A 24400-nucleotide genomic window follows, 5' to 3' on the forward strand; every position below is an offset into this window, starting at 1 on the left:
TTCTTTTTATCATTGTGACTTTTGTGTTTTTTATGTCTGTGTCCAGTATTATTCAGTTGTATTATTAACTCTGTTTGCAATATCATAAATCTAATGTGGGATATTGATTGCGTGCTGAGATTTATGGTGTCAGTTTTGTGTTATTGTGAGGTTATCGTGAGTCATTGCTATGAGTAAATTCTGTTTAGTCCTAGGCCCTTACTTTCCCTTCTGCGCATGCGCGCCAGGCCGCGGCAGAGCCGGAAGTTGAGCCGTGATTTAGCCCCACAGACAGCTAACAGCGGAAAGATTTAGCGAGTTCACAAAACTTAATTTCGGGCAGGAAAAGTTTTTTTAGAGGAACTCCGGAGCTTATAGTGACCCACTAACGACGACCGATGGATTGCGACGAGTTCTACTCGTTTATTCTCCACGTAGAGGAGCGTTAACGACCGTTGAAAGAAGTTGTGATTGTTTTTTGGCGCTCCAGTGGCTAACGCTAGCTGCTAAGGCTTTCTGCTAACGCTATCTGAACAGACAGAATCAAGCTGCTGGTGGTCCAAAGGATTTGGAGCGATTATAGCCCCCTTTCTCCGCCAACTGGAGGCCCAGAAGGTTCGGATGCTGCAAGTCACCTCGCTGACGGAACCCGGTGAGTTTGGGTTGCAATGCCTTAGGTTGCCTAGCTATTGCTAAGAAGCTGCTGCCTACTAGCTGCCATTACAGAAACATCTCAGGGAAGTTTCAGCTGTGTGACCAGAATCTCGCAAACTAACCCAGATCCTCGTGGGGATCACACCTGGCTGGCACACTTAGTGGGACCATGTAACTACAATTCCTACGTTGACTAACGTTGAGAAGTTTGGGTGCTTGTAGGTATAGAATAAACAGTAAAAAAAGGTCCGCATTCATACATGCCAGCGACTGAAAGGTGATGATTGATTATTGATTGATTTACAGATGAATTAAACCCATAGGTGATGAATGAATGCTCAAATCTCACCATGACCTGGTTGTTTAAATCAAACTCCATCAACCAAACAGTTTTAATTCAAAATCCTATTTTTATTAATGTACTCAGTCTATCAAATCAGGTGTCATGGATGTTGGTGCATTACAGAAAGCTCTGATTGTTGTTTTTGTGTTAATTAGTTGTTTACTGATTTGTATAAATAAGCTATGAAAATTGAGCTAATTGTGCTTGAGATCATAGTATGTAATCTACCATACTGTTGTATTACCCAGTAAGTGGGAATGGTGATAGTCTTCCCATTGGGGTGTTGTCTTTATAAAATCACTGGAAATGGTTGTCAGAACATAGAAATTCATGAAAAACTATATCTTTAGAACCAATACCAAGAAAGTAGGTTGTAAGGAAAAGCTCAGCTGTTGTTTATTTCCCACTATTTATAATAAAACTTGTCAAAGGCTGTCAAACATAATCAGAAATTGAAGAAACTGACCTGAAATATAAAAAAAAAATTCTTAAAGACTGTAAATGTCATTCCTGCGATCCTTTTTTTCAGCTTGAATGTAATATTCATCAGTGTGGAATATATTTTCCCCCTTTTAAAACTAGCCACAGTTTCTTACCCTGTAACAAACTTGTATTAATCTTTAAATGTTTTTTGTTTTTAATTCCTAAAATGAAATATTAATTTTAGTTTTTTAATGGTTAAGAACTAAATCATTTGGCTATAGGAGGGCACAGAATATTGATTTTCTCAAAAATCATGATGTTTTATTAGAAATAATTTTTATCGATTCAACATAAACCCCTAGCTGCTAATTGACAACTTCCTGCCCAAGAGATGCTGTGCACCATCTGCAACAATGCAACAACAAGATCTCATAAGGTTTTCCAGGGCTACGTTAATATAAAAATCACAATATATCGTTTTTGTTACTGTATCTGGGTAAATAGGAATAAAAACTAAAAAAGTGACACGTGTATTATGATACCGATCGTATCGTAAAATTTACGTTCCTAATTTGCACATCTGCTAGTTTCCACTTGACTCAAACGGTTTGATAGGATGATGCCATAAAGTGTCAAGTTTGTTTTTGATTGTGACTTTATAAATAAACTGGGCTGTATTATAAATAAAGTTAGGCGTTGGTTTTCTGCTCAGGTTTGTAAGATAATGCTTAACGTAAGTTTGGGATGGAGGGTGAGGTAAATTATAAAGTCATAACTGACCTTGGCAACAGCTTCCCATCATCTTATTGTCACTGATTTCCAACTCTTTTCTGACTGTAATATATGAGCTCAGAGGGATGTAGAGTCCTCCGGTTTCATATGAGTCACCATGTTTGTGCTTTGAGCTGCCTTAAGATGAAAGAAATAATAAGAACCTTGGTTAAAAAAGAGGAAGGTGAATATTTAAGGTCAGCCATGAGGGAGAACGAACTGAACTTTTTGAACTGAAAGTTTTTCTCTCAGAAGGTTCTACTTCCTTCTCCCTGATAACTTCAGCTTAACACACTATTATAAAGTGAAACCTATCCTTGGTAAAGTGAGTTATTTTTAACTGTAGTGTGAACACAGCAAAAACAGGCTAATGTTTTGATATTATGTTTTTTTTTTTTTTTTGTATCTCCTCTGAGATGAATAATGCATATTAGAAGTCTACTTCAGTTTGAAAGCATCTTCTGGGGGATACTAGACACTATTGGTATAAACTAGCTCGTAACAATGTGAGGAAGAGGTGCAATTGCTGTATGCTCTTTTTTTTTTTCTCCTCATGATGACCCTCATCATTTAGTATAATTTATGTCGGGTGTGGGCACAGATTTTCAATAGGGTTAAGCCAGATGCAACTCTTGCCAAAAATGCACATTCATAGCTGGCAGAGATGTGGATTGAGAGATTTCTCTGTTCGTCAAATGTAAAGGCGCATTTAGGAATGACAAAGCAGGCAGGGATGTCAAGGATGCATTAATAGACTTGCAAATTGGCCGATTATAGAGAAGTTGCACAACTTTTGGTGCGTTGGATATGGAAATAGAGCAAACCAAAATCTCACAGTATTTGGAAACGTTGAACTTCTGTAGCATTTTGGGTCATGTTAATCACTGAAGCCCTGGATGCGTGATTGATTGCGCATTAGATACAAAGCTTTTCTTAGACAAAGGCTAACAGGGGGCCCCCTGCTGCAGTACAGCCGCTTCTGGTACTGAGTCCTGGACAGACTGGGGTTCCCCTGGAAGTGAACATTCAGCCACGGCTCATGAAGCAGATACTGGCCCATCTGGGAGGGGATCTGGAGATGCTGACTCCGTTGTTCGACTTTGTTTATCATGTAAACCGCAACGACTCACCCTGTAAAATTTGAGATCTGCATGGGTCAGAATAGATGCCCCTCCTGTTCGATGACGGGGTGGAAATACAGCATGGTTTGAGAGACATAATGTCAAGAATTCAGCTTGTCAAATATCATTGGTATATATACTTGGCTGGAACTGTATATATTGAGCAGCTCTTGTTTACCTGTGTATCAGTTTGATGTTACTTTAAGCAGCTGCTCTACAGCAGTTAATGATTGGGCTAGGGAAAAACAGATGAACAAGAAACTTTCCCTTTCAGACAGAGTGAAGACATGGCTGCAATCCCAGCCTGCTTTTAGGATTTGTTTACCTGTTCAAGGTCAGCTTCTATCAGATTTATGAAAACCTGTTGTAAGGTTGATGTTCTGGTTCAATAAGGCTTTTCCAATTTTAACAGTCTAAAACCCATTCTGCAATATTGCAGATTGTGTTGAAACAATGCAAAAATAAAATAAAGCGTTGGCTATAAACGTCCACTGTCATTATTCATTCATTCATTCATTATTCTTCTATTGGCATTGACTAATGCGTGCATGATCTCTGAATCAATAGAGCATTTAGCAGTCATGCTTTAAAATCGCGTGATGCGCTTCCATTGTCCCTCCCTCCTTTTTCTATCCATTGTTAATGTTTTGTTTGATTTTTTAATAGACTTTTCAGTTTATATAATTTATCTGACATTTACCAGTACTTTGTTAATTTTATCATGTAAATAGAGAAAGAAAAAGCAATATTGGCTTAAAGGATCGGCCCCAGAAATATCGGCAGCATATATCGTAAGTAAGGTTTGTCCCGATACAACTGTTTCATTTCCACTATGATGATATTGCAGTTTTGACATTTGGACAATACAGACATTGACAACATACGATATTAACATGAATCTTACCAGCTTTTATTACTTACTTTATCATCTAGAATGTTAGGATAGGCTTGATCAAATAATATTATTAAAACAGGGAACAAACATTAACAACAAAAGGTATAAAAAAACTGACCCATGTAAAATGAATCAGTGAGTTTAATTTTAAAACTTTTGAAGCAGGTTGTTTCTATCAGGATGATAATATCTGATATTTAGGATGCAGCTGATGAAATCGGATATTATTACTTAGGCTAGTATCGGACCAAAATCCCATATTAATACTAGATCGGGACAAGTGTTGAGTATTGGCATTGGTGTTGTGATATGACACGTGTCACGATACTTGGGTCACGATACGACATTACAACAGTATTGCAATATCTCTATATATTTTTCACAGCTATAAAAAATTTAATGTATAGATTAAAAAAAGATAGCGCTGTACGTGTTCATCAGAAGAAATTGATAATTTAGTTATTTTGGTGTTCATGTTGTTTGGGGTTTGAGTCAGTCTGCGTCTTTCACTGTGACTGGCTCAGCTTAAAAAATGGTGCTGCGCTGCTTGCAAAAGGGCTCAACAGCTCTATCTGCCAGAGCTGCAGTGCAGAGGTAGAAGTTTCCCTCATTGTTTTAGGTTAAATGTTTGTTTTAGTTTTTTTATTTATTTATTTATTTTTATTATTGATAGTAGGAACTGAAATGATCAATGTTATATTGGAAACCTGATAATCACAATATATCGCAAAATGTTTTTTTTTTCTTTTTTCTCACCCTTAATCTGGACATCCCTAATAGTAAGACATACACTATATTGCCAAAAGTATTTGCTCACCTGCCTTGACTCACATATGAGCTTAAGTGACATCCCGTTCCTAATCCATAGGGTTCAATATGACGTCGGTCCACCCTTTGCAGCTAGAACAGCTTCAACTCTTCTGGGAAGGCTGTCCACAAGGTTTAGGAGTGTGTTTATGGGAATTTTTGACCATTCTTCCAGAAGCGCATTTGTGAGGTCGCACACTGATGTTGGACGAGAAGGCCTGGCTCTCAGTCTCCGCTCTAATTCATCCCAAAGGTGTTCTATCGGGTTGAGGTCAGGACTCTGTGCAGGCCAGTCAAGTTCATCCACACCAGACTCTGTCATCCATGTCTTTATGGACCTTGCTTTGTGCACTGGTGCACAGTCATGTTGGAAGAGGAAGGGGCCAGCTCCAAACTGTTCCCACAAAGTTGGGAGCATGGAATTGTCCAAAATGTCTTGGTATGCTGAAGCATTCAGAGTTCCTTTCACTGGAACTAAGGGGCCAAGCCCAGCTCCTGAAAAACAACCCCACACCATAATCCCCCCTCCACCAAACTTTACACTTGGCACAATGCAGTCAGACAAGTACCGTTCTCCTGGCAACCGCCAAACCCAGACCCGTCCATCAGATTGCCAGATGGAGAAGCGCGATTCGTCACTCCAGAGAACGCGTCTCCACTGCTCTAGAGTCCAGTGGCGGCGTGCTTTACACCACCGCATCCGACGCTTTGCATTGCACTTGGTGATGTATGGCTTGGATGCAGCTGCTCGCCCATGGAAACCCATTCCATGAAGCTCTCTGCGCACTGTTCTTGAGCTACATGAAGTTTGGAGGTCTGTAGTGATTGACTCTGCAGAAAGTTGGCGACCTCTTCGCACTATGCGCGTCAGCATCCGCTGACCCCGCTCCGTCAGTTTACGTGGCCTACCACTTCGTGGCTGAGTTGCTGTCGTTCCCAAACACTTCCATTTTCTTATAATACAGCTGACAGTTGACTGTGGAATATTTAGGAGCGAGGAAATTTCACGACTGGATTTGTTGCACAGGTGGCATCCTATCACAGTTCCACGCTGGAATTCACTGAGCTCCTGAGAGCGACCCATTCTTTCACAAATGTTTGTAAAAACAGTCTGCATGCCTAGGTGCTTGAATTTATACACCTGTGGCCATGGAAGTGATTGGAACACCTGATTCCAATAATTTGGATGGGTGAGCAAATACTTTTGGCAATATAGTGTATGTCAAAAAATAAGTATTGTAGTTGGCTTTAAAAACCTGTATGGTTGTTTTTTGTGAATTTTAGAAAGTTTAGAAAAATCCCTGCAGCAGATAAAATACACAATTTCTGTAATGACATTCCCTGTCCTGTTTTAAAAACCTGCTCAACAACATGTCACAGAACACTTAAAAAGATAGATTTTGCATAAAGAAATTGTTGTTTTATTAAATAGATTCCCCATTAGTTTGTATTGAGGTGGACTCTGCTGGGAATGTGGAGAAGGAGCTTCTATTGTCAGCTAATTTTTTAATAATCAATGGAAGAAACTAGGGCTGGGCGATATAGAAAAAAAGCTTATCGATAAAAAAAAATGCATATTGATCGATATCGATAATTATTGAAAAGATTTGAAACCATATTTTATGTGCAGCTCTGCCTGGACTTTTTATAATATTGCTAAATGATTTAATTTTAATAAAAAACACAAACACAGACTTCGAATTAAATCTTTATTTAACCAACTTTTTTAACCATAACAGAATTGTTTTAAAGAAAAATAACTTAAGAGACCTGAGTTATGTTATTAAATACTGACAAAGAATAAACTAAAGTGACCAAAATAAATATAACAAATAAATAAATGCCCCCCCACCGCCGCCGCCCCCGTTTCCTGCTTTAACCTGAGTTATTACTTTGAAGTTTCTGGGCCCTCAGCATTTTTATCTCAATAGACCTTTTTCACACTTCCGGGTTTTAAAGCGGATGTGGGGTTTGACAACTTCCGGTGGCTATAGCGTTAGCATAAAAGTCTAAGAAAATGGCTCAGTCTCGGCGCAGTTGTTTTTGTTCTGTACCTGGTTGTTCATGTGGGGCAAGAAAACAGCCATATCTGTCCTATCATGCATTCCCACAGATTATGTTGCAACCGCAACAGAAACATAAAACAAATAGTAACAACTGAACAGGAAAATGTTAGAATAAGCTCTAAGTAGTCCAGAAGTCGTACGTGAAAGTTCTTCAGCCGTCAAACATGAACAGGAACTCGAACCAACGAACAAGAGCCAACCGGCTTTCTGACTGTTTCAAACCTGCAGCTTGTGCGGTTCCTCATTTTTCTTCATGGATCTGAAGCATCTAGCTCTGACAACTACCTGCCCCTCGACAATATTTGACACTACAGGCATGCAGAAGTAAAGCATAGTTTCAACATCAAGCATCATCTAGAATCTCAGAACTAACATAACATTCTAGCATGCTGTTTTTCACAAACTGTAGTGGCAAACAAATTTCAGAATGTCAAAATATAACTGAAAAGTTTAAACTATGTCCGTCTCCAATATTCCACATAATTTAGATACTAAGTTAGGCTTCATTACGATGTTTGTGTAGCTCATATCTTGCAGCTAGCGGTTAGCTCGCTATGCTACGTCTTTTCTTACCTTGATAGCTGTGGATATATTCTTCGTGGAAGAACTTGTATCCTTTCACAGATTTGTTGGTGGGGGAATTCGCCGCAGCGATTTTCTCCGCATCCGCGAAAGCAAGTGTTGGCCATCTAAGTAAGGATGACGAAAAGCACCGGAGGAGAGACATTTTTCAGAGTAAAACAGGAAGTGCTCCAGCCCTTTCAGACGCAGCTTCCGGTTGTCGTGAAAAAGGTAAATTGTTAGAACTACGTGGGAAACTGCCCAGAACTGAAAATATATATATATTTTCCGAAGATTCCTCGGAGGAGAGCCGCGTCGGGGCCTACACAGCTCGTACTCCTGCGGCTGTGAGCGGCTGAGATGATAAAAAAAAGTTGGTTTCGTTATCAGACTGGTTTTCACTGGTTCCCGACACATTTTCCAGATGACTGTGGTTTGTTTTTGGTCCGACTTGCCATGACCGAAATACTGCCAGACTGCCGAACTACAAAAACCCTTCTTTGAAACAATTTCCTCCGCCTCTCCTTGCTGCATCTTCATGTGCTCTGTGTTGTGGTTTGAGAGGGCGGCGCTTGGTGACGGCATGCCTGGGTCCGCGATTGTGATTGGTTGGGAGGAAGCAGTGACTAGCATAAACCTACATGCTAGGCTACAATGAGAAGGAAGGAAAACTGCGTTTCTTTTTTATCGAACTTTTATCGACCCTCTTTTTTTCTATTGCGCCACACGTCTATCGATCGATATATATCGTTATTGAATTATCGCCCAGCCCTAGAAGAAACAAACATATTGTTTGTTTAGACCAGTAGCTCTGTTTTCTGTCTGTCGCTCTCTGGGTTTTGTCCACTAGATCCCATTGAGACCTAAAGCATTGCTGTAAACCCAATTTGGAGTCAGGTTATCCCACCAGTAATACAGAAGTTTCTAATAAAATGTAGATGCTCCCTGCGTTTTATTCTGGGACACTGTGGAGACAGTTTCTCTCTACTAATCTGTTGTTAATTCCTACAAACAAATGATTTAATATCACCAGTCTGATGTTAAACCTCCATAAACAGCACGTATTGTTTCTGAAAACTGGTCCCTAGCTTCCAGTTCTGATGGCATGTACCAACTGCAATGAAAACAGTAGCTACACACCCAGTTTCAGTATGGATTTATGACATTTGTAAACACTCTATTGTCCAGAGCTGCTTGTCACTGTGCAGCATTTATAAACAGCTGAACACCATCAGCTTCAGTTTCTATTAATAAATACAGCTGGTAATGTTAGAAGACCCAGCAGAGTTTATGAACCAAGTAAAAAAAAAAAATCACTATTTGAATCAGGAATTGGATTTATAAATGCCAGCTGGTCTATAAGGATTTTGCAGTCTTCATTTGCTGACCTATGAACAGTGGTAATAAACAGGATTTATAAATACCAGCTGGTGATGTTCAGTAGTCCTACAGATTTTATGATTGTTATGAATTGATTAAGAAAAAAATCTGTTTTGTATTTATTTACAGTCTTTACAGTCCCAAACAGCTGCTTTTTGATCAGTATTTTTTTCTTTATATTTTAGTGCTTGATTAACGATTTAGAAACTTTAGCTGTAGTTATTAAAAGACTCAACAAAGTTAATGTGGGTCTCATGTATTGTTTATATGGTGGTGATATTAAACAGCAGGAAGCTGAAACGGTAACCTCATTTTCCTTTAAAATGAAACTACTTTCTTTCTTTTTTTTCCTTCTTTTTTTTGTTTTTGGAGAATGTGAAGTAAAAAATGAAATGTGACCTGGTGTTGGGATAAAACCAATTTAACAAAACAGACACCAGTGAAGGGAGTCAAAAGGGTTTTAAAAACATTTTGAATTATGCTTATTAAAGGCAAACACCATGTCTCACTTGTTTCTCCCACATGTCAAACATGTTGCCTTTTCTGTTTATTTATTAATCTGTTCTAAAAAGGTGCTTTAAAACTAATTGAGTTGTGAGGAAAACCAACCAGACTGTGAGAAACCTCTCCTCATCTGGATAAACTCTGAAATATTGCTGTCATGATTTGACCTGCAGAGCTGCTGTTCCTCACTGCAGACCAACTGAAGCTCTGAGGATGGAAGCAGAGCTACTGGAGGCTGGATCTAGGTGAGTCCACTGGCAGAATCCCCCATGTGATGCCCCTATGGCTGCCCCGGTTCCCTCCTAAAGGTTTCCTCTGTTTCAGATGTCAGATGGTGCTCTGAAGAAGCCATGGGTAGCTGTTTAAGCTGTCCAGAGAAAGAGTCAGTTCCAGATAATCATCAGAGTAAATTCAAGGTACGTTCCTGCCTCTACCTGCCTGCCTCCCCACCCATGCCCTCACTTACTCACTAATGACCGTCCCACGCTCTCATTTCACAACTAGCAGTTCGACTCTCCTGTTCTGTGAGAAACACTTATTTCAGCTCGTCATTATGAGGCGGATAGGGTTGGTGAGTCACCTGGAGCAAATAGAGAGGAGTCATAAATCGGTTTGACCGCAGTAATGATGATCAATTAGAAGTTGCTGTGAAAATTCTTATTTAACCACCAAACATGTAGCTTCTTTTTAGACAATTTAAAGCATTTTTGTTGCTGAGATCAGATCTTTATGCGTGGATAATAATCTGGCTTTTTTATCGTCTGCTAAACAAAATCTGTTTCTTTCCTTAAAAAAGCTTTGGTTAAGAAAGTTTGAACTCAAACTTCAATAGGGTTTTATATATATATATATAGATATATATATATATTGATATATTGATATATAGATATATAGATATATTGATATATTGATATATAGATATATTCCGGTCCCACAGAAAATCGTGTCAGACGAGGTCGCTTGAGGACGATAACACCCGACACGATTTCACACAAAGTCGGACAACGCAGCAATTCATGGGTCTGACAGGAAGAGAGACTTGGTTACAAAGTAAATCACATCCGCTTTGGGGGGGGAATACAAAATAAAATCATTAATTGCACGGGAAAAGAGTCCTTTGGAGTCTCACATCACATATATAGGCGGAACAGGCTCGTGCACAAAAAACAATGAATGAAATATCAAAGAATACTTTACCCATGCTAGGAATCCAGGAGGACAGAAAACGGATAAAGTAGTAATCCTCATTGAGCCTTGCAAAAATAATAAGGGACAGGAATTGCATTTTATCACTCTTCTCGGAAAAAGAAAAAATTACTTCAGGATCAGAAAAAAAATGGATATAGTAAAAAAAAAAAAAGTGATCATCTTTGAGCCTCAGAAAAAACAAAATAGCGAGGAGCAGACAGAGCAGGTAAGCACAGAGTATCTCTCTCACCTCTTTATATACGAAAGAAAGAAAAACTTTGATAAAGTTCCCAGATCTCCCTCTGAGAATCGCCTCTCTCTGCCTCAGTCAGCATATAAACTGTCCTACAGCGTTTATTGCTGTGTTTTTCTTTTCTTTAGACATAGATCTCACTATGTTTTTATTATGAACATTCTCTGTGTTCTGGTTTGAGAGTCTGCTCAGACTCGTTAATTGGGGCTTTGCTTTACAGCTGCGCCTATTTTTTTTTTCCCCAATCACTTTTCATAATCTGTCCAAGTCAAATGTAGGAAATTGTTTTCATTTTGTTTCATTTAATTAGTTTATGGCACAGAGACAGAAGTGAAAAAAATCTGTATAGATCTGTCCACCCTGCCTAGTCATAGTAACCTGACAACAGCCAGATGCATGTCTAGCTCCGCCTAGCTCCACTCACATACATCTGGGACATCGCTCATTGAAAGTGATTTTCCCAACCAAATTAATGGTCTGGCCAATCAGGACGCAGGGCGGGTGTTTCCTGGATGTGACGTAGTGGAGAAGCGACCGTGAGATTCCAACAACAATGGCGGCTCGCATCGAGGAAGCAAGCGTTCGCATTGATGCTGCTATTTCTTCTGTGTTGTCCAATCTATCTGATATTGTTTCATTAAAAGAACATCAGAGAACGGCTTTGAAGGCTTTTGTTGGTGGAAACGATGTTTTCGCCCTTCTCCCGACCGACGCTCTCACAGCGTCACGGGTTAGCTTCGGTGTGAGTGGTTGAAATAGCACGTCGATAAAGATGACAGACAAGTGGCTTATCCAATCATATGCAAGGAGTTTTGATAAGGCCCAGCCTTCAATAAAGGCAATTCCCATGGCGGTGTCCCAGATGTATGTGAGTGGAGCTAGGCGGAGCGAGACATGCATCTGGCTGTTGTCAGGTTATAGTCATAGCCTCTCTTAACAGAGTCAGTATGACATGGAAGAAAATTTTATCGGAAATTAAAAAGTTGTACGCAACCAGTGTTTTACGGCCTTTATTAGGGCTGAAACAGTTTATCACATTAATCGTGATTAATCGATTACTTAATTCAGTAATCTATTAATCGTTAACTGGAGTATAGAGACTCTAAAACCCGCCTTTAGCTGACAGAGAAACCCACCTACAACAGTAGAATTTTAAAACATTTTCATCTGTCAATATGCCCTATCCTAACTTCTCAAGTAGATACGTTTTAGTTTCACCTGGTTTAAATCTGTAAAAAAATCTTCTGTAAGGAACTTTTTGCTATTTGATTATTAATCAATTCATCAAAAAAATAATTGACAGATTAATCGATTTGCAAAATGATTGTTTTTTGCAGCCCTTGCCTTTATTGATTAAATCTTATGATGGTGAGAAATAAACTTTTGAAAAGTTTAAAGTTGAAGTTCCTGTTGGGAAAGTAAATGAAGCCGAGTTATGAAGGCAATACATGACATTGTAATTGAAGTGTTAAAGATCCCCTTCTGGTTATAGTTTGTATAGGTTTTCAACGAACAAATATTTTCTTGTTCAATCAATCTTTCGATAAAAAACAATATTTTGATACCAAACAGTCCATGAAGCTAAAACTATGCCTAATGAGGAGTTCAGAATAGAGCATATACATGGACGAAAAAGTATTTCTGCATAATTCCTGCTCCGAGTATGTTCCTCTTTCAGCTAAGGCCACTTGTTAGCATCGGTATACTCCACCGATTTAATCAGTTTTTGAATCAGTTGACACTTATTTTGACAAGCAATTCATTGGATTACTTGTTTCAGTCCCAGTTATCTCATGAACATCCTAAAAGGAATCTCTGTTAAACATTACTTTATAATTCGCATTACGATGGTCTGCGTCATGATTAAAATCTCAGCAGCTGTAATTTATCAATTTTTGAATGGGACACCTCTAGGGCTGAAACAATGAATCAGATTAATCAATTATTTCAATAATTGGCAACTAATTCATCAATTAATCATTGACTGGATTGTAGTGACTGTAAAACATGCCTTTACCTGACAAAGCAATCCACTTAGAGCAGCAATTATATCAAAATTATAAAAAGAAATATATAAACATGTTGCATATAAGATAAAAATCTTTCCGCCAACATTTAACTGCTTCAGCTACAGTTAGAGTTCTGTTGATCAACAGAGTTTTACTTTAGTTGTATCATGTATATGCAACAACGAATCGGTAAAATCGATAAAAATCGACTTTTAAAAGCGTTGGCAACGAATTTCATCATCGATTAGTTGTGTCGCGCGATTAATGCGTCATCCGCCGCGCCGTCATCACTGCCTCTTGACTGAAAGAGGAAGAAAAAAAATACGGCAGAGCGAGTCAGCGCCGCAGGTGCAGTGTTGCCAACTCAGCGACTTCAGACCCCTCCAGCGACTATTTTTCAAAAAAGCGACTAGCGACAAATCTGCCGACTTTTTTCGGTGTCACTGGCGGCTTTTGGAGACTCTTACGTGAAAGCATGTATCGTTCCTACTCTGCCGTGGGGCGCCTCCCCCACCCCAACCGCGTTTTCCCGCAGGAGTCCCTCTCAGCGCTGCAGTCAGAGCCTCAGCGTCCAGACTGCAAATGAAGCGCGCATGCACCGGGATTGACGGCGCAAATTGATCACAATAATTAAAATAGCCTGCGCTTTGTAAAGTGAAAAAAGTGATAACATGCAACTTTTGTCAAAAGAAATTAACATGGCACTGAATCACCATGTTTGTTTGGTTTTAAAGTGGGGAAACGTAACGTTAGTTTCTCAGGTAGCTCATCTGATGCTTTCCTTACCGTGTTAGTAGGTTACAGACAGTGATAAGGTTGGCTACTTATTTTACTTTTAATTTCATTTGAATTAGCTTAAGCAGCGTTTACATTTACTTTATAAATAAATTAACTTGCAAATTATGAGGGCAAGGCTTTTAAAGTTTAAATCTTCTGGCAAAGATAAAGTAAAGGTCCTGCAATTTATGGAAGTAAAGCAGAATAAAATCCAGCAAGATCAGTAATATGTCAATTAATTATATGACACATTCCCATGTAAATTGGAGTCTTTGGAGGATGTGTTTTTTAGCACCCCTAGTTCTCTCATTTTTATTCCAAATACAATTTATAATTTGAATCACAGGGCTATTTTTATCTCTATGGTTCAGTATTTTCTCAAGTAGAAACTTTAACTGCTATACTTTCCTGTCTTAAAAGGCAGAACTCTTCTAGTCTAAAAAAACTCATTTGTTGAAATGGGGGGCCTATTGTTTGAACCCCTTAGGGGCTTTTAAAAACAAAAATGTCTTTTTTTGCGCTTTATGAAACAAAGTAGCCTATATTTTGTGGATGTACAGCTACATTTCTCATGTAAGTTTGCGTAGTTTTAAAACAAACATTTATTTTTCATATTGCACCAGGACAGTTAATGAGCAACCTGTACTTGTGTGCTTGTTTGTTCTGTCTAAAATGTTTATTTTGGAATAAAGAGGTTAATATAAAAAAGACTTTTTGTCCGATTCATCGATTAATCGAAAAAATAATCGTCCGATTCATCGATTTTTAAAATAATCGTTAGTTGCAGCCCTAGTTGTATCCCCTCACCATCAGGACCATACAGATAACATCTGATGCATGAATAGAATGTGTAGACCAAAGTCTGACATTTTGATAAGAAAGGAGGACCTTGATGATGGGAACTGGGAAGTCCTTTGATTTGAAACTGAAGTCAGCTTAAAGAGTTTTGGCAGCTAAGTCTTAAACTTGTTTCTCAGTTTCACCAGCTCTTCCAGTTCCACTTTTATTCCCAACGAGTAAACATGACCAATTAATCCATATGCTGTCAGTTTCTGTGAAATCACTGGATCTTTGAGCTCTGCAGCAGCATTCATCCTGCTTTTTGTGCTGTCAGGTGATCAATGTGGACGACGATGGGAATGAGCTGGGCTCAGGCGTGATGGAGCTGACCGAATCAGAGCTCGTCCTCCACACCCATCGCCGCGACGACGTCAGGTGGCCCTACCTCTGCCTGCGTCGCTATGGCTATGACTCCAACCTTTTCTCCTTTGAGAGCGGCCGTCGCTGCCAGACTGGCCAAGGTATGTGTCGTATCAGTGAGCCTGACGTACAGACGATTGCAGGTGTTCAGGGGTCTCTTCAAACTTTGGAATTCCAAAAAAAGTCTATTTATATATATCTACTTAGAATTGATTATATATTAATGATATATTAGTCAGATTTTTTCTCCAATCTGAATAACCATATAATATCCATTTTCAGACCTTCTATCATTGTTGAAGTCTTGTCATCTATACGGGATTTATTTAATTAGTAGGGACCAGACGCATTGTGTAAATGTGCCAGAATTAGCAAAAGGCTAATTATCATCTGTTGTTTCTAGACAAAGCAGTCTGTCTATGTAAAATTTGTCCATCAGTGATTCATGAAATATATAAAATGTAATTGAAAGTTAATTGTTCATATTGATAGCAAAAACACAGGTGAATGTGATTAGATAGGTACTTGCTATACAGAATGTTAACGGATATGTTATGAGCGAAATCTTCAGTTTTTTTGTTTTTATTAATATAATCACCAGGTGTTTTTATTTTCTGAGGAAGAGTTAAAATCCTGTGCAGCCATAACTTAAAAAGCTCTGTGACCAAAAGCCATCAACTTCCACTAGTCAACTTCACTAAGCTAGTGAAAGCAAGATGACAACAGAGACGTATCCAGAGACAAAGGTTATTGGGGGAAGAAAGTAGATAATCTTGCACATGGTCGACGCATTTTGCCCTAAGGAGCGTGAATCCATGTGTACCTCTTTACTGCAGCTGTGGTTGAACTGGAATGGCTGCAGCGTTAAGTGTGAGTGACTTTTTGCTGCATGGCTACACTGCAGCAGCACCATAGTCAGTGTGAGCCAGGCGTTGGTGTCCTCTTTACTGACACGAAGTGGCAAGTTGTCTGAGATCAAAGTCAGAGCGACATAACCTGTCTTTAAATGAGTTTTACATTTCTGTTTAAGATGGATTTAAAGTTATCATACATTTTATTTTGTTAATCTTTCTTTTACAAAGTAACCTATTAGGTTCCAGTTTTGTGATATTTTGTAAATATGTATAAGCTTAATAATGCATGATTTTTTTATTCAGTATTTAATATAACCTAGACAATAAATTGTGAAAATCTAATGATGTACTGCTCTAAATTCAAAGAATTGTACGAAATAGTGAGTCATGTTATAAATAGATCCTGTTGATACAAGAGAAAAAAAGGGCTGCTTATCAATTAGTCGTCTGTATTTCAAATATCAATGAACTTTTAACCCAATCAATAACTTGCATTCCTAATCCTGAAACAAATTTAGACTTAGCAGTGGACAAACACAAACAGGAGTATCTCTTTTAGTAATGATAGGAACTCTATAAAGGTTGCTGTTGTCCCAAATCATGGACTTGCAGCTGCCTTAAGAGAGTGCACTCTGAGACAGCTCCCCCTGTTGTTAAATCATAGCAATTACAGTAAAGAAGACCAAGGACCTTTTTATTTCGAACTGGATCCTATGAATTAAAATATTGGAAGGTGATGGTTTTTAAAATCATTTGAGTTTTAACTAAAAAATGGGTGTTTTGAGAAATGTTTAGGTTTACTATTTGTCTGAAGCAAATAGAAAAACATATGTTGGTATTTCTTTTCTCATAACCTTTATGGCCTGAACACACCGGTTGTGTACAACTTTTTAATCTCCGATCCGATTTTTTTCCATGTCACACTGACTCGGTATAGAGAGGCTCCCACTAGGCAGGCTGAGCAGATTTCTTTCACTTCTGCCTCTTTGCTGTACACAATGAAAAACCATTTTCCACATTTGACTTCGACTGATTATGAAAGGTTATAAAAATTTTATAAAACAGATCTGTGCAGCATGTAGAATGTTAATATGTTTATATTAAAAACATAATGAGATCTATGTCTAAAGAAAAGAAAAACACAGTTTTTCTTTCTTTTTTTCATTAAGAATGGAGAATGATGACCTGCTCTGTCTACCCCTTGCTATTTTGTTTTTTGTGAGGCTGAAAGAGGATCACTATTTTACTAAATCTGTTTCTTTCTCCTCCGGAAGTTGGTTTTTGTTTTGTTTTTTCTGAGGAGATTGATAAACTGGGCTTTCTGTCCCTCATCGTTTTTGCAAAGCTCTAAGAAGATCACTACTTTATCCGTTTTCTGTCCTCTTGAATTCCTATCATGGGTAAAGTATCAATGTTTCATTGATAATTTTGCACGAGTCTGTCCTGCTTGTGCGACACCTAAACTAACTCTTTCCCTGTGGGATTAACAGATTTTATTTTGTATTTTCCCCCAAAGCGGATGCGCTTTACTTACCACGTTACCACGTCTCTCTTTCTGTCAGTCTCATGAAATTGCTGCTAAATTGCTGCGTAGTCCAACTAAAATAGACCTGGGCTTTATCTCAGTCAGATTTATGCAAGCCCCTTGCATAAAATCGTGTCAGGTGTGCTCATCCCCATTGACTTTCAATGAGCGCTAAACACCACAACCTCGTTGGATCAGACGCTAAATTGGATTCGGTGTGTTCTGTCCTTTCACATCAATATCCGGTGATGTTTGCTGCTCCACAAAATAATCATCCTCGCTTATTATGACTGTAATAATCTTTAAATTGTTTCCACTATCCCATCTGATGTTTTCGTCCAACACTAAAATCTGTCTGCAGAAGGTGATGATTAACATTTGAGGTGTCTACTTAATTATATTTTAAAAAAGCATCTACTGATACATTTGTTTTTATTAAATGATATATAACTGAGTATATTTTAATTAATGCAGCTTGTTTTTGATTAATTGTTTAACGTGTTAATATTTATTCATTTTGGTGGGAGTCTACAAGTTATAGACACTGCACCCTTCAACAAAACAACCAAAAATACACATGTAAAAAGTAGGGTTGTCACGATACTAAACTTTTCAACTCGATACCGATACTATGGAAAATATTCGATACTCGATACCATTTTCGATACCACAAGGATAAAATTTCAACAGAAATATTTTGATTAATAATTAAAATACAATAAATAAATAAATACAATAAACAATAAGAACAACATTTTGAGGTTGTTTGCTGTGCACAGTATTTAGCAAGCTTGATAAAAAACTTACAAAATTAAAATTAAGTTTCCCTTACTTGGCTATGCTTGGCACACATAACAAGGACACTAGCCAAACCGGTTAAGAAACAAAAACAATTCTCAGCAGCTGCAACTGTTACAAAAAAAGTCTGAAACTGAAAAGTGCACAGAATTATTCAATCACAGTGTTCAGAAAGTGCATTTTCCTCTATTCTGCACTTTAGATGAATGACTGTTTAGGTGCGACTGGTACTCAATACTTTTGAAAATGAGTACTGTATCCGGATACAACATTTCAGTATCGATACTTTTTTGAGTATCGATACTTTTGACAACCGTAGTAAAAAGACCCCGACAAGACATTTTGCTTCCCTATCAATTTGTGCAGAGAAAAAAATTAATTGCATTATAACAATCTGTGCCTGCAGTCAAGGATATACAATTTTGGATCTCTGCATATTTAAAACTAGCCAGATTTTTGTCTTATCCACAAGTCAATAAGTTCAATATAACTTTTTTTTTCAGCTGTAACTAAAACTAATTGCCTTTCACCTTGCATTCACCCAGACCTTCATCCACACTGTAATTCTCTCTGGCTCCGTGGCTTAAAGGCTGATTCATACCCAGAAACCAGGTCATCTGCGCGTGTGTCGCAGTGAACGCAAATGTGCCCCTGCCCCTTCTACAGACACTCTGCTGCACCTCTCCAAAATTGTAGGTGACCGCAGACAGGACCCTGATTAGTCAAATCTACATCCGCTCTATACTATCCGTATTTTCTGTTTGGTATCTTACCGGCTTGTTTTGATTGTGTGGCCGCCATTGTGGAAAAGACTTTTGAATATGGATCAGCTAGAAGAGCGAGGTGCGCGAGAATGCTTGGACTTTTTTTCTACCTGGATCCCAAATCTTTTTCGTCCTCATGTCCCTCCATTGTCTCACAAATTTGCCCCCACTTCCTCACCGCCTCGGCCATATCTAGATCCACAGCTAGTTCGTGATTGTCCCTCTCGCATGGAATAACAGTGCAGACCACGCTTCAGTATTTGGCATAAATCAAAAATATCTGCAACAAGCTCACTGCGACACACTGCTGCGGGACGATAACCAGCCCTTTAGAACTTAAAGGAGAGCCCTCCTTCATTGTCCATTTGAGATTGGGATCAAGTCTATTTCTGTCTGATGACAGAGCAAAGCATGTACATTTCTAAAGACCAGAGAGCCAAACTATAAGTTAGACAGGAATAACAAAACAAACCTGGTCCTTTTTAAAGCTGCCATGTACTCGGGGAACTCAAGGTTTATCAATAATCTAAACATTAAAATTACACCACTGTGAAAGGTTAATCCCTCATTTCGAGTTGAAAATTTTGTCACTAATCATCCTTTAATGGATTTTTCTACCTGTCCTAAATGAGGGTGGAGCTGATGGCGAAAACTGGGAAAGTCTGGAATGCTTTAATGGAAAATGTTGAGGTTAAAGTTGCACTGTGTCTCTCCCCGTGCACGCTCTCAGGACCGCGGGCTGCTCAGGGTTAGGAGGGGTCGGTAAGTCTCAGACAGAGTGGAGGTGATTGGCTGATCAGTATTGATTGTGCTGTGAATACACAGGGGATCAATAACTGTGTTTGTGCCGTGTCTCCTGTCTGTTTCCCCGCTTTTCCCTCCTCCTTGTCTCTTAGGTGTTCAGATACTCATGACATCATCTGTTGGTTGTCTTATTGTCTCACAGTTGTCCTGCAGATCCTTAGGTTGTTTTGTCTGACCAGTCAGAGGTTTGGGCTAAAAGGTTTCTGCATCTCGTAGAAGGCAGTGCTGTTTGTTGGAGTTTAGATAGTGACGATAGAATAAGAAAAAGGATCGCTGGGGTTTCCCGCTTCCTTTTAAGGGGCAGATCAGATTCTGTCCAGTCTTGGGGAGGGAAGGAGTGGGCATTTGTACTTGAATACTTGTTACATGTCCCTATGATGTCCAGTTAACCGGACTACTCATCAAAAAGCTCCTTCTCCTATGCTCTCAACCTTGCCTCTTCCAGTTAAACTTAAACCTGTGTACGTGAAACTGTGGTCCGTTTCTCAGACCTGTGCAGCTAATTTTAATTTTTCTGTCTGCTCTTGCAGGTATATTTGCCTTCAAATGCCCACGAGCTGAAGAGATCTTCAATATGCTGCAGGAGGTGATGCACAATCACAGCATCTCTGTGGTTGAAGAGGCCGTTCTTGACCCTAACCAGCAGGGGGCGCTCACTCCTGCAGGTGCATACATACACTGAATACTTTTTCTCCCATTATGGGCTCTTCAGAATGTTAATCAGGAATTTCTAACCTCTGTGTGTCAGACGTCACATGTTGCTCTGTGCGTTTCTGTCTCTGTAGCTCTGGGTTACTCTGTACCGACGGTACCCAACGGGGTGAGTCGGCTGCCCTCCGTGGGTGAGACACCGTCTCACCCTTCCACCCGTCATCCGTCTGTGGCCAGCACACGGTTGCCGTCCGTGGGAGAGGAGTCCACTCACCCGCTGCTTGTGGCTGACGAAGCGGTATGACTGTTGTGATGTGTGCAACTTGTGTTTTTGGGGTGTGAAGTCAAGGCGTACGCTGATGATGCTGGGTTCTGTGTTGCAGGTGCACACTTATGTGAACACCACAGGACTCCTGGAGGACCAGCCCAGCCCGCTCACCGTCATCACCCCCCTGGAGAGCCCCACCTCTCCGCAGTCTCAGTGCCCTCCTACACCCCCTCCTCCTCCCAGGGCCCGCGTGGAACCAGTGGCACCTGTCCCCCAGCCGGAGCCCCAGGTGCTGCTGGAGCCTCAGGGGGTGCGCTTTGTGCTGGGCCCCACCCCTGTTCAGAAGCAACAGATGGAAAAGAAAAGACAACAGGAGCTGCAGGAAGCCACTGAGCTCCAAGAGACTAACGGCCCCATCCCAGCCCCCGCCCCGGCTGAGCCGCCGAGCCCGCACTCCAACGGCTCTGCCTCCAACCCATCCACGGCTCCGCGCCGTCACCGCCCCCCTCCTCTGACACCCGACTTGCAGAATGTCAACAATTCAGCGCAGCGGCGCACCGCCCTCCTGGACTATGAAAACTTGCCAGTGCTGCCCCCGGTCTGGGAGGCCCGGAAACCGAGCGCGGAGGAGGAGGAGAGCCCAGATGGCGGTCTGAAGACGCCGTCGCTCAACGGATTCAACCACCACAACACCCACAGCCTGCTGCAGCACTCCTTGTCCCATCCATTGTCGGCTGTCCTTGAGCCCTCGCACAACTATGTCAACACAGAGAACGTGACGGCGCCGCTCAGCGCGCACCGCCCCGACACGGCCCGCCGACGCACCGACGGACCCAACATTTTTAACTTTGACTTTCGCCGGCCGCCGCTGCCGGGCCACATGGAGCAGCCCAAAACTCTGAACTACATTGAAGTGGAGATGGACAGCGGCGGCGGAAACAAAGGCACCTCGGACAGCAGTAACCCCCACACGCCCCGCACCCCCACCTCCCCGCTGCCTCCTACGACGCCCACACGGCGCAATGAGATGTACGCCCTCATAGATATTGAGCGCACGGCCGCCATGTCGAGCCTGCAGAAAGCACGACCGCGAGACGACGGCACGTCTCGCAAGACGAGACACAACAGCACGGAGCTTCCAACTAAGAGCGCCGCGTGACTTTGTTTGGCCGGCAGGGAGCCGTGCATGGACTCCATTGAACCAGGAGCTGTCCACCTGCTGAGGTGGACTGGTACTATAGCAGATGTATTACCTCTGATGATGATGATGTAACAGACTGCTTTCTTTATATGGTACACGTCAGTATTACTGAACAAACATTCCAGTTATCCTTTTGTACGAGTCACTGTGCTGCTGTAAGATGACACATGTACAGTAGATCTGACACAATAAATGTCTGCTTTTATTTGTACTCGCTGACAAGCGCCTCGCCTCTTCTATCAGCAACATCAGCATCATCATCCTCACACATCCTCACTATACAGCTTCATTCTCTCTCACCCAGATCATACATCATTGTTTTCCCCGCTGCGTCTGTATCATCAACGCTCTCGTACAGCATCACACGGAATCTTCATCAGCTGCATGTTTTGGTTTATTGATCTAAATCTTTGTAGAGTAATGGGTGACTAAATTTGGAATGAATGTTGTTTTTTGTGTATTCTGAGTCCTTTGTAACCTTAAGGAAAACTTATCCCTGCAGAATTTCAACAGTTTTAAGCTACAGACCATTATTTATGTTATGTTGAAGTTAGTTTATGACTCAACTGTAAACAATCCAGAGATCATTGATTTTACAGCGCTACCTACCTTTGAAAATATAAAAAGGTTTGCTTTGTCCACCAGATGGTGCCACTTTATCTCTGTTTCAAACATGCAGCTATTTCGTTCCTTGTTTTGCACAGAGCCTCTTTCCGCTGAAATGGAAATAACTGGTCATTTTTTTCTGAAAATCAGGACATTTTGAAATTGTACTGGCCTTTATGGGTAAGTATTCCGTAATTATTATTTAATTATTAAAATGGAAGAAATATCACTATATATCCGTCAAGTCTGGCAGCATTAGTGCCATTTTTTTTTTTCCTGAAAGTGCAAAGGTAAAAGTCCGAATACCACACCTCTCAGGCGCAGGGAAAACCAAGAAAGTTTGGGATTTCTACAGGTGCAGACCATCCACACCACTATCCAGGAAGCTGACTCATAAGATGCAGAAGTACTTGGGTGTTCACCCTAACATTTAACTGGACTACAGCAATTACAGATGCTCTTTACAGGAAGGGTCTAGGCAGTGTATGTGCTGAGGAGACTAGGATTGGGTTTTTTTTTTTTTTTTTTCTTCCATTTTTGAAAATGTGTTTATTTTTACCAATCCATTTTTTGGACTTCCATCCCTCGGTTTCTCACTTTTGATTCTTAGATGTTTCTTCATAGCCAACACACTAGATCTGTGTGATACCATTCACTGCAACCCTGAGTGTGCTATATTGTAGTTGTTTGTTGTGAGGCATGATTGTTTTGCAGGCAGATTTTACAGTTTTAATTTTGTTACATTCTTGAGCAGGTTTGGCCCCTTAGGGGTAGAAGTGCATGATGAAAACTTGGTGCAAAAAGTTGTATTTATATGAGTGACTTCTAACAAAGGATTAAGGAATAGGTAGTTCAGATTTGGTGATGTTACTGAGGCACATCATATAAGGGCAGGCATTTATTTATTTATTTATTCAATGAATATATGAAGTGTAAAATGAAGAAGATACGCATGCTTAAAATAGGGACAAAACATGGGAATCTATCATTGATAAAGGTGATAAGTAGATGATTGTTTGGCTTTTTTTTTTAAAGCAGACTGGGCAGTTTAGAAAAAAAATAAAGGAACCGGATTCAGTTTCATGGAGGTAGTAATGCATTGTATAAAGAAAGTAAGACCATTGAAGGGAATTATGTGTTCAGACTGTTCATCATTAGCCAAGACAAAATAAAACTGCATCAAATAATAGATTAGATATTCTCTTTGAAATGCAGCAGGTATTGTTCCAAATTCAAATGATTGGTGTTTTTGTTATATTTCTGTGGGTACCACCACATATAGCATTAAAAGAACAAAATCCCACCTAAGGTTGCAAAGATACTAGAATAGATCTGTTGATTTTATGTTACATTAAAATGTTAATTTGCTGCGTCTCTCTGTAAATTAAGAATTTTTTATTTTATTGTAAATAAAGCATTTATTAAAAAGCTTGCAGAGGTACAAAAAACTGAAATGAAACAAATAATTGAACACAATAACAAAATTATAGTGGCAAGAAAAGTAGTAAGGTAAACTTTAAAAGAATTGGAGCAAGGAATGAAAATATAACGTATTTAGACGTGTGTGTGTGTGTGTATATATATATATATATATATATGTGTGTGTGTATGTATATATATATGTGTGTGTATGTATATATATATGTGTGTGTATGTATATATATATATGTGTGTATATGTATATATATATATGTGTGTATACAGTATGTATATATATATATATGTATGTGTGTATATATATATATATATGCGCGTCAGCATCCGCTGACCCCGCTCCGTCAGTTTACGTGGCCTACCACTTCGTGGCTGAGTTGCTGTTGTTCCCAAACACTTCCATTTTCTTATAATACAGCTGACAGTTGACTGTGGAATATTTAGGAGCGAGGAAATTTCACGACTGGATTTGTTGCACAGGTGGCATCCTATCACAGTTCCACGCTGGAATTCACTGAGCTCCTGAGAGCGACCCATTCTTTCACAAATGTTTGTAAAAACAGT

The 24400-nt window shown here is 39.8% G+C and overlaps 1 protein-coding gene across 1 annotated transcript; it reads left to right on the forward strand.

Annotated features, from left to right (window-relative positions):
* Positions 1-222: 222 nt before the first annotated feature.
* On the forward strand, positions 223-22015 carry LOC119787248 (fibroblast growth factor receptor substrate 2-like). Its single transcript, XM_038291000.1, has 7 exons — positions 223-631; positions 9678-9749; positions 9829-9920; positions 14846-15032; positions 20207-20341; positions 20462-20625; positions 20711-22015. Exons 3-7 carry the CDS (start codon positions 9855-9857, stop codon positions 21752-21754), a joined length of 1596 nt encoding a protein of 531 aa, XP_038146928.1. The 5' UTR covers positions 223-631; positions 9678-9749; positions 9829-9854; the 3' UTR covers positions 21755-22015.
* Positions 22016-24400: the final 2385 nt, after the last annotated feature.

The sequence above is a fragment of the Cyprinodon tularosa genome, unplaced genomic scaffold (genome assembly GCF_016077235.1).
Source record: "Cyprinodon tularosa strain WSP-4 unplaced genomic scaffold, ASM1607723v1 ctg290, whole genome shotgun sequence".
Classification (NCBI taxonomy): domain Eukaryota; kingdom Metazoa; phylum Chordata; class Actinopteri; order Cyprinodontiformes; family Cyprinodontidae; genus Cyprinodon; species Cyprinodon tularosa.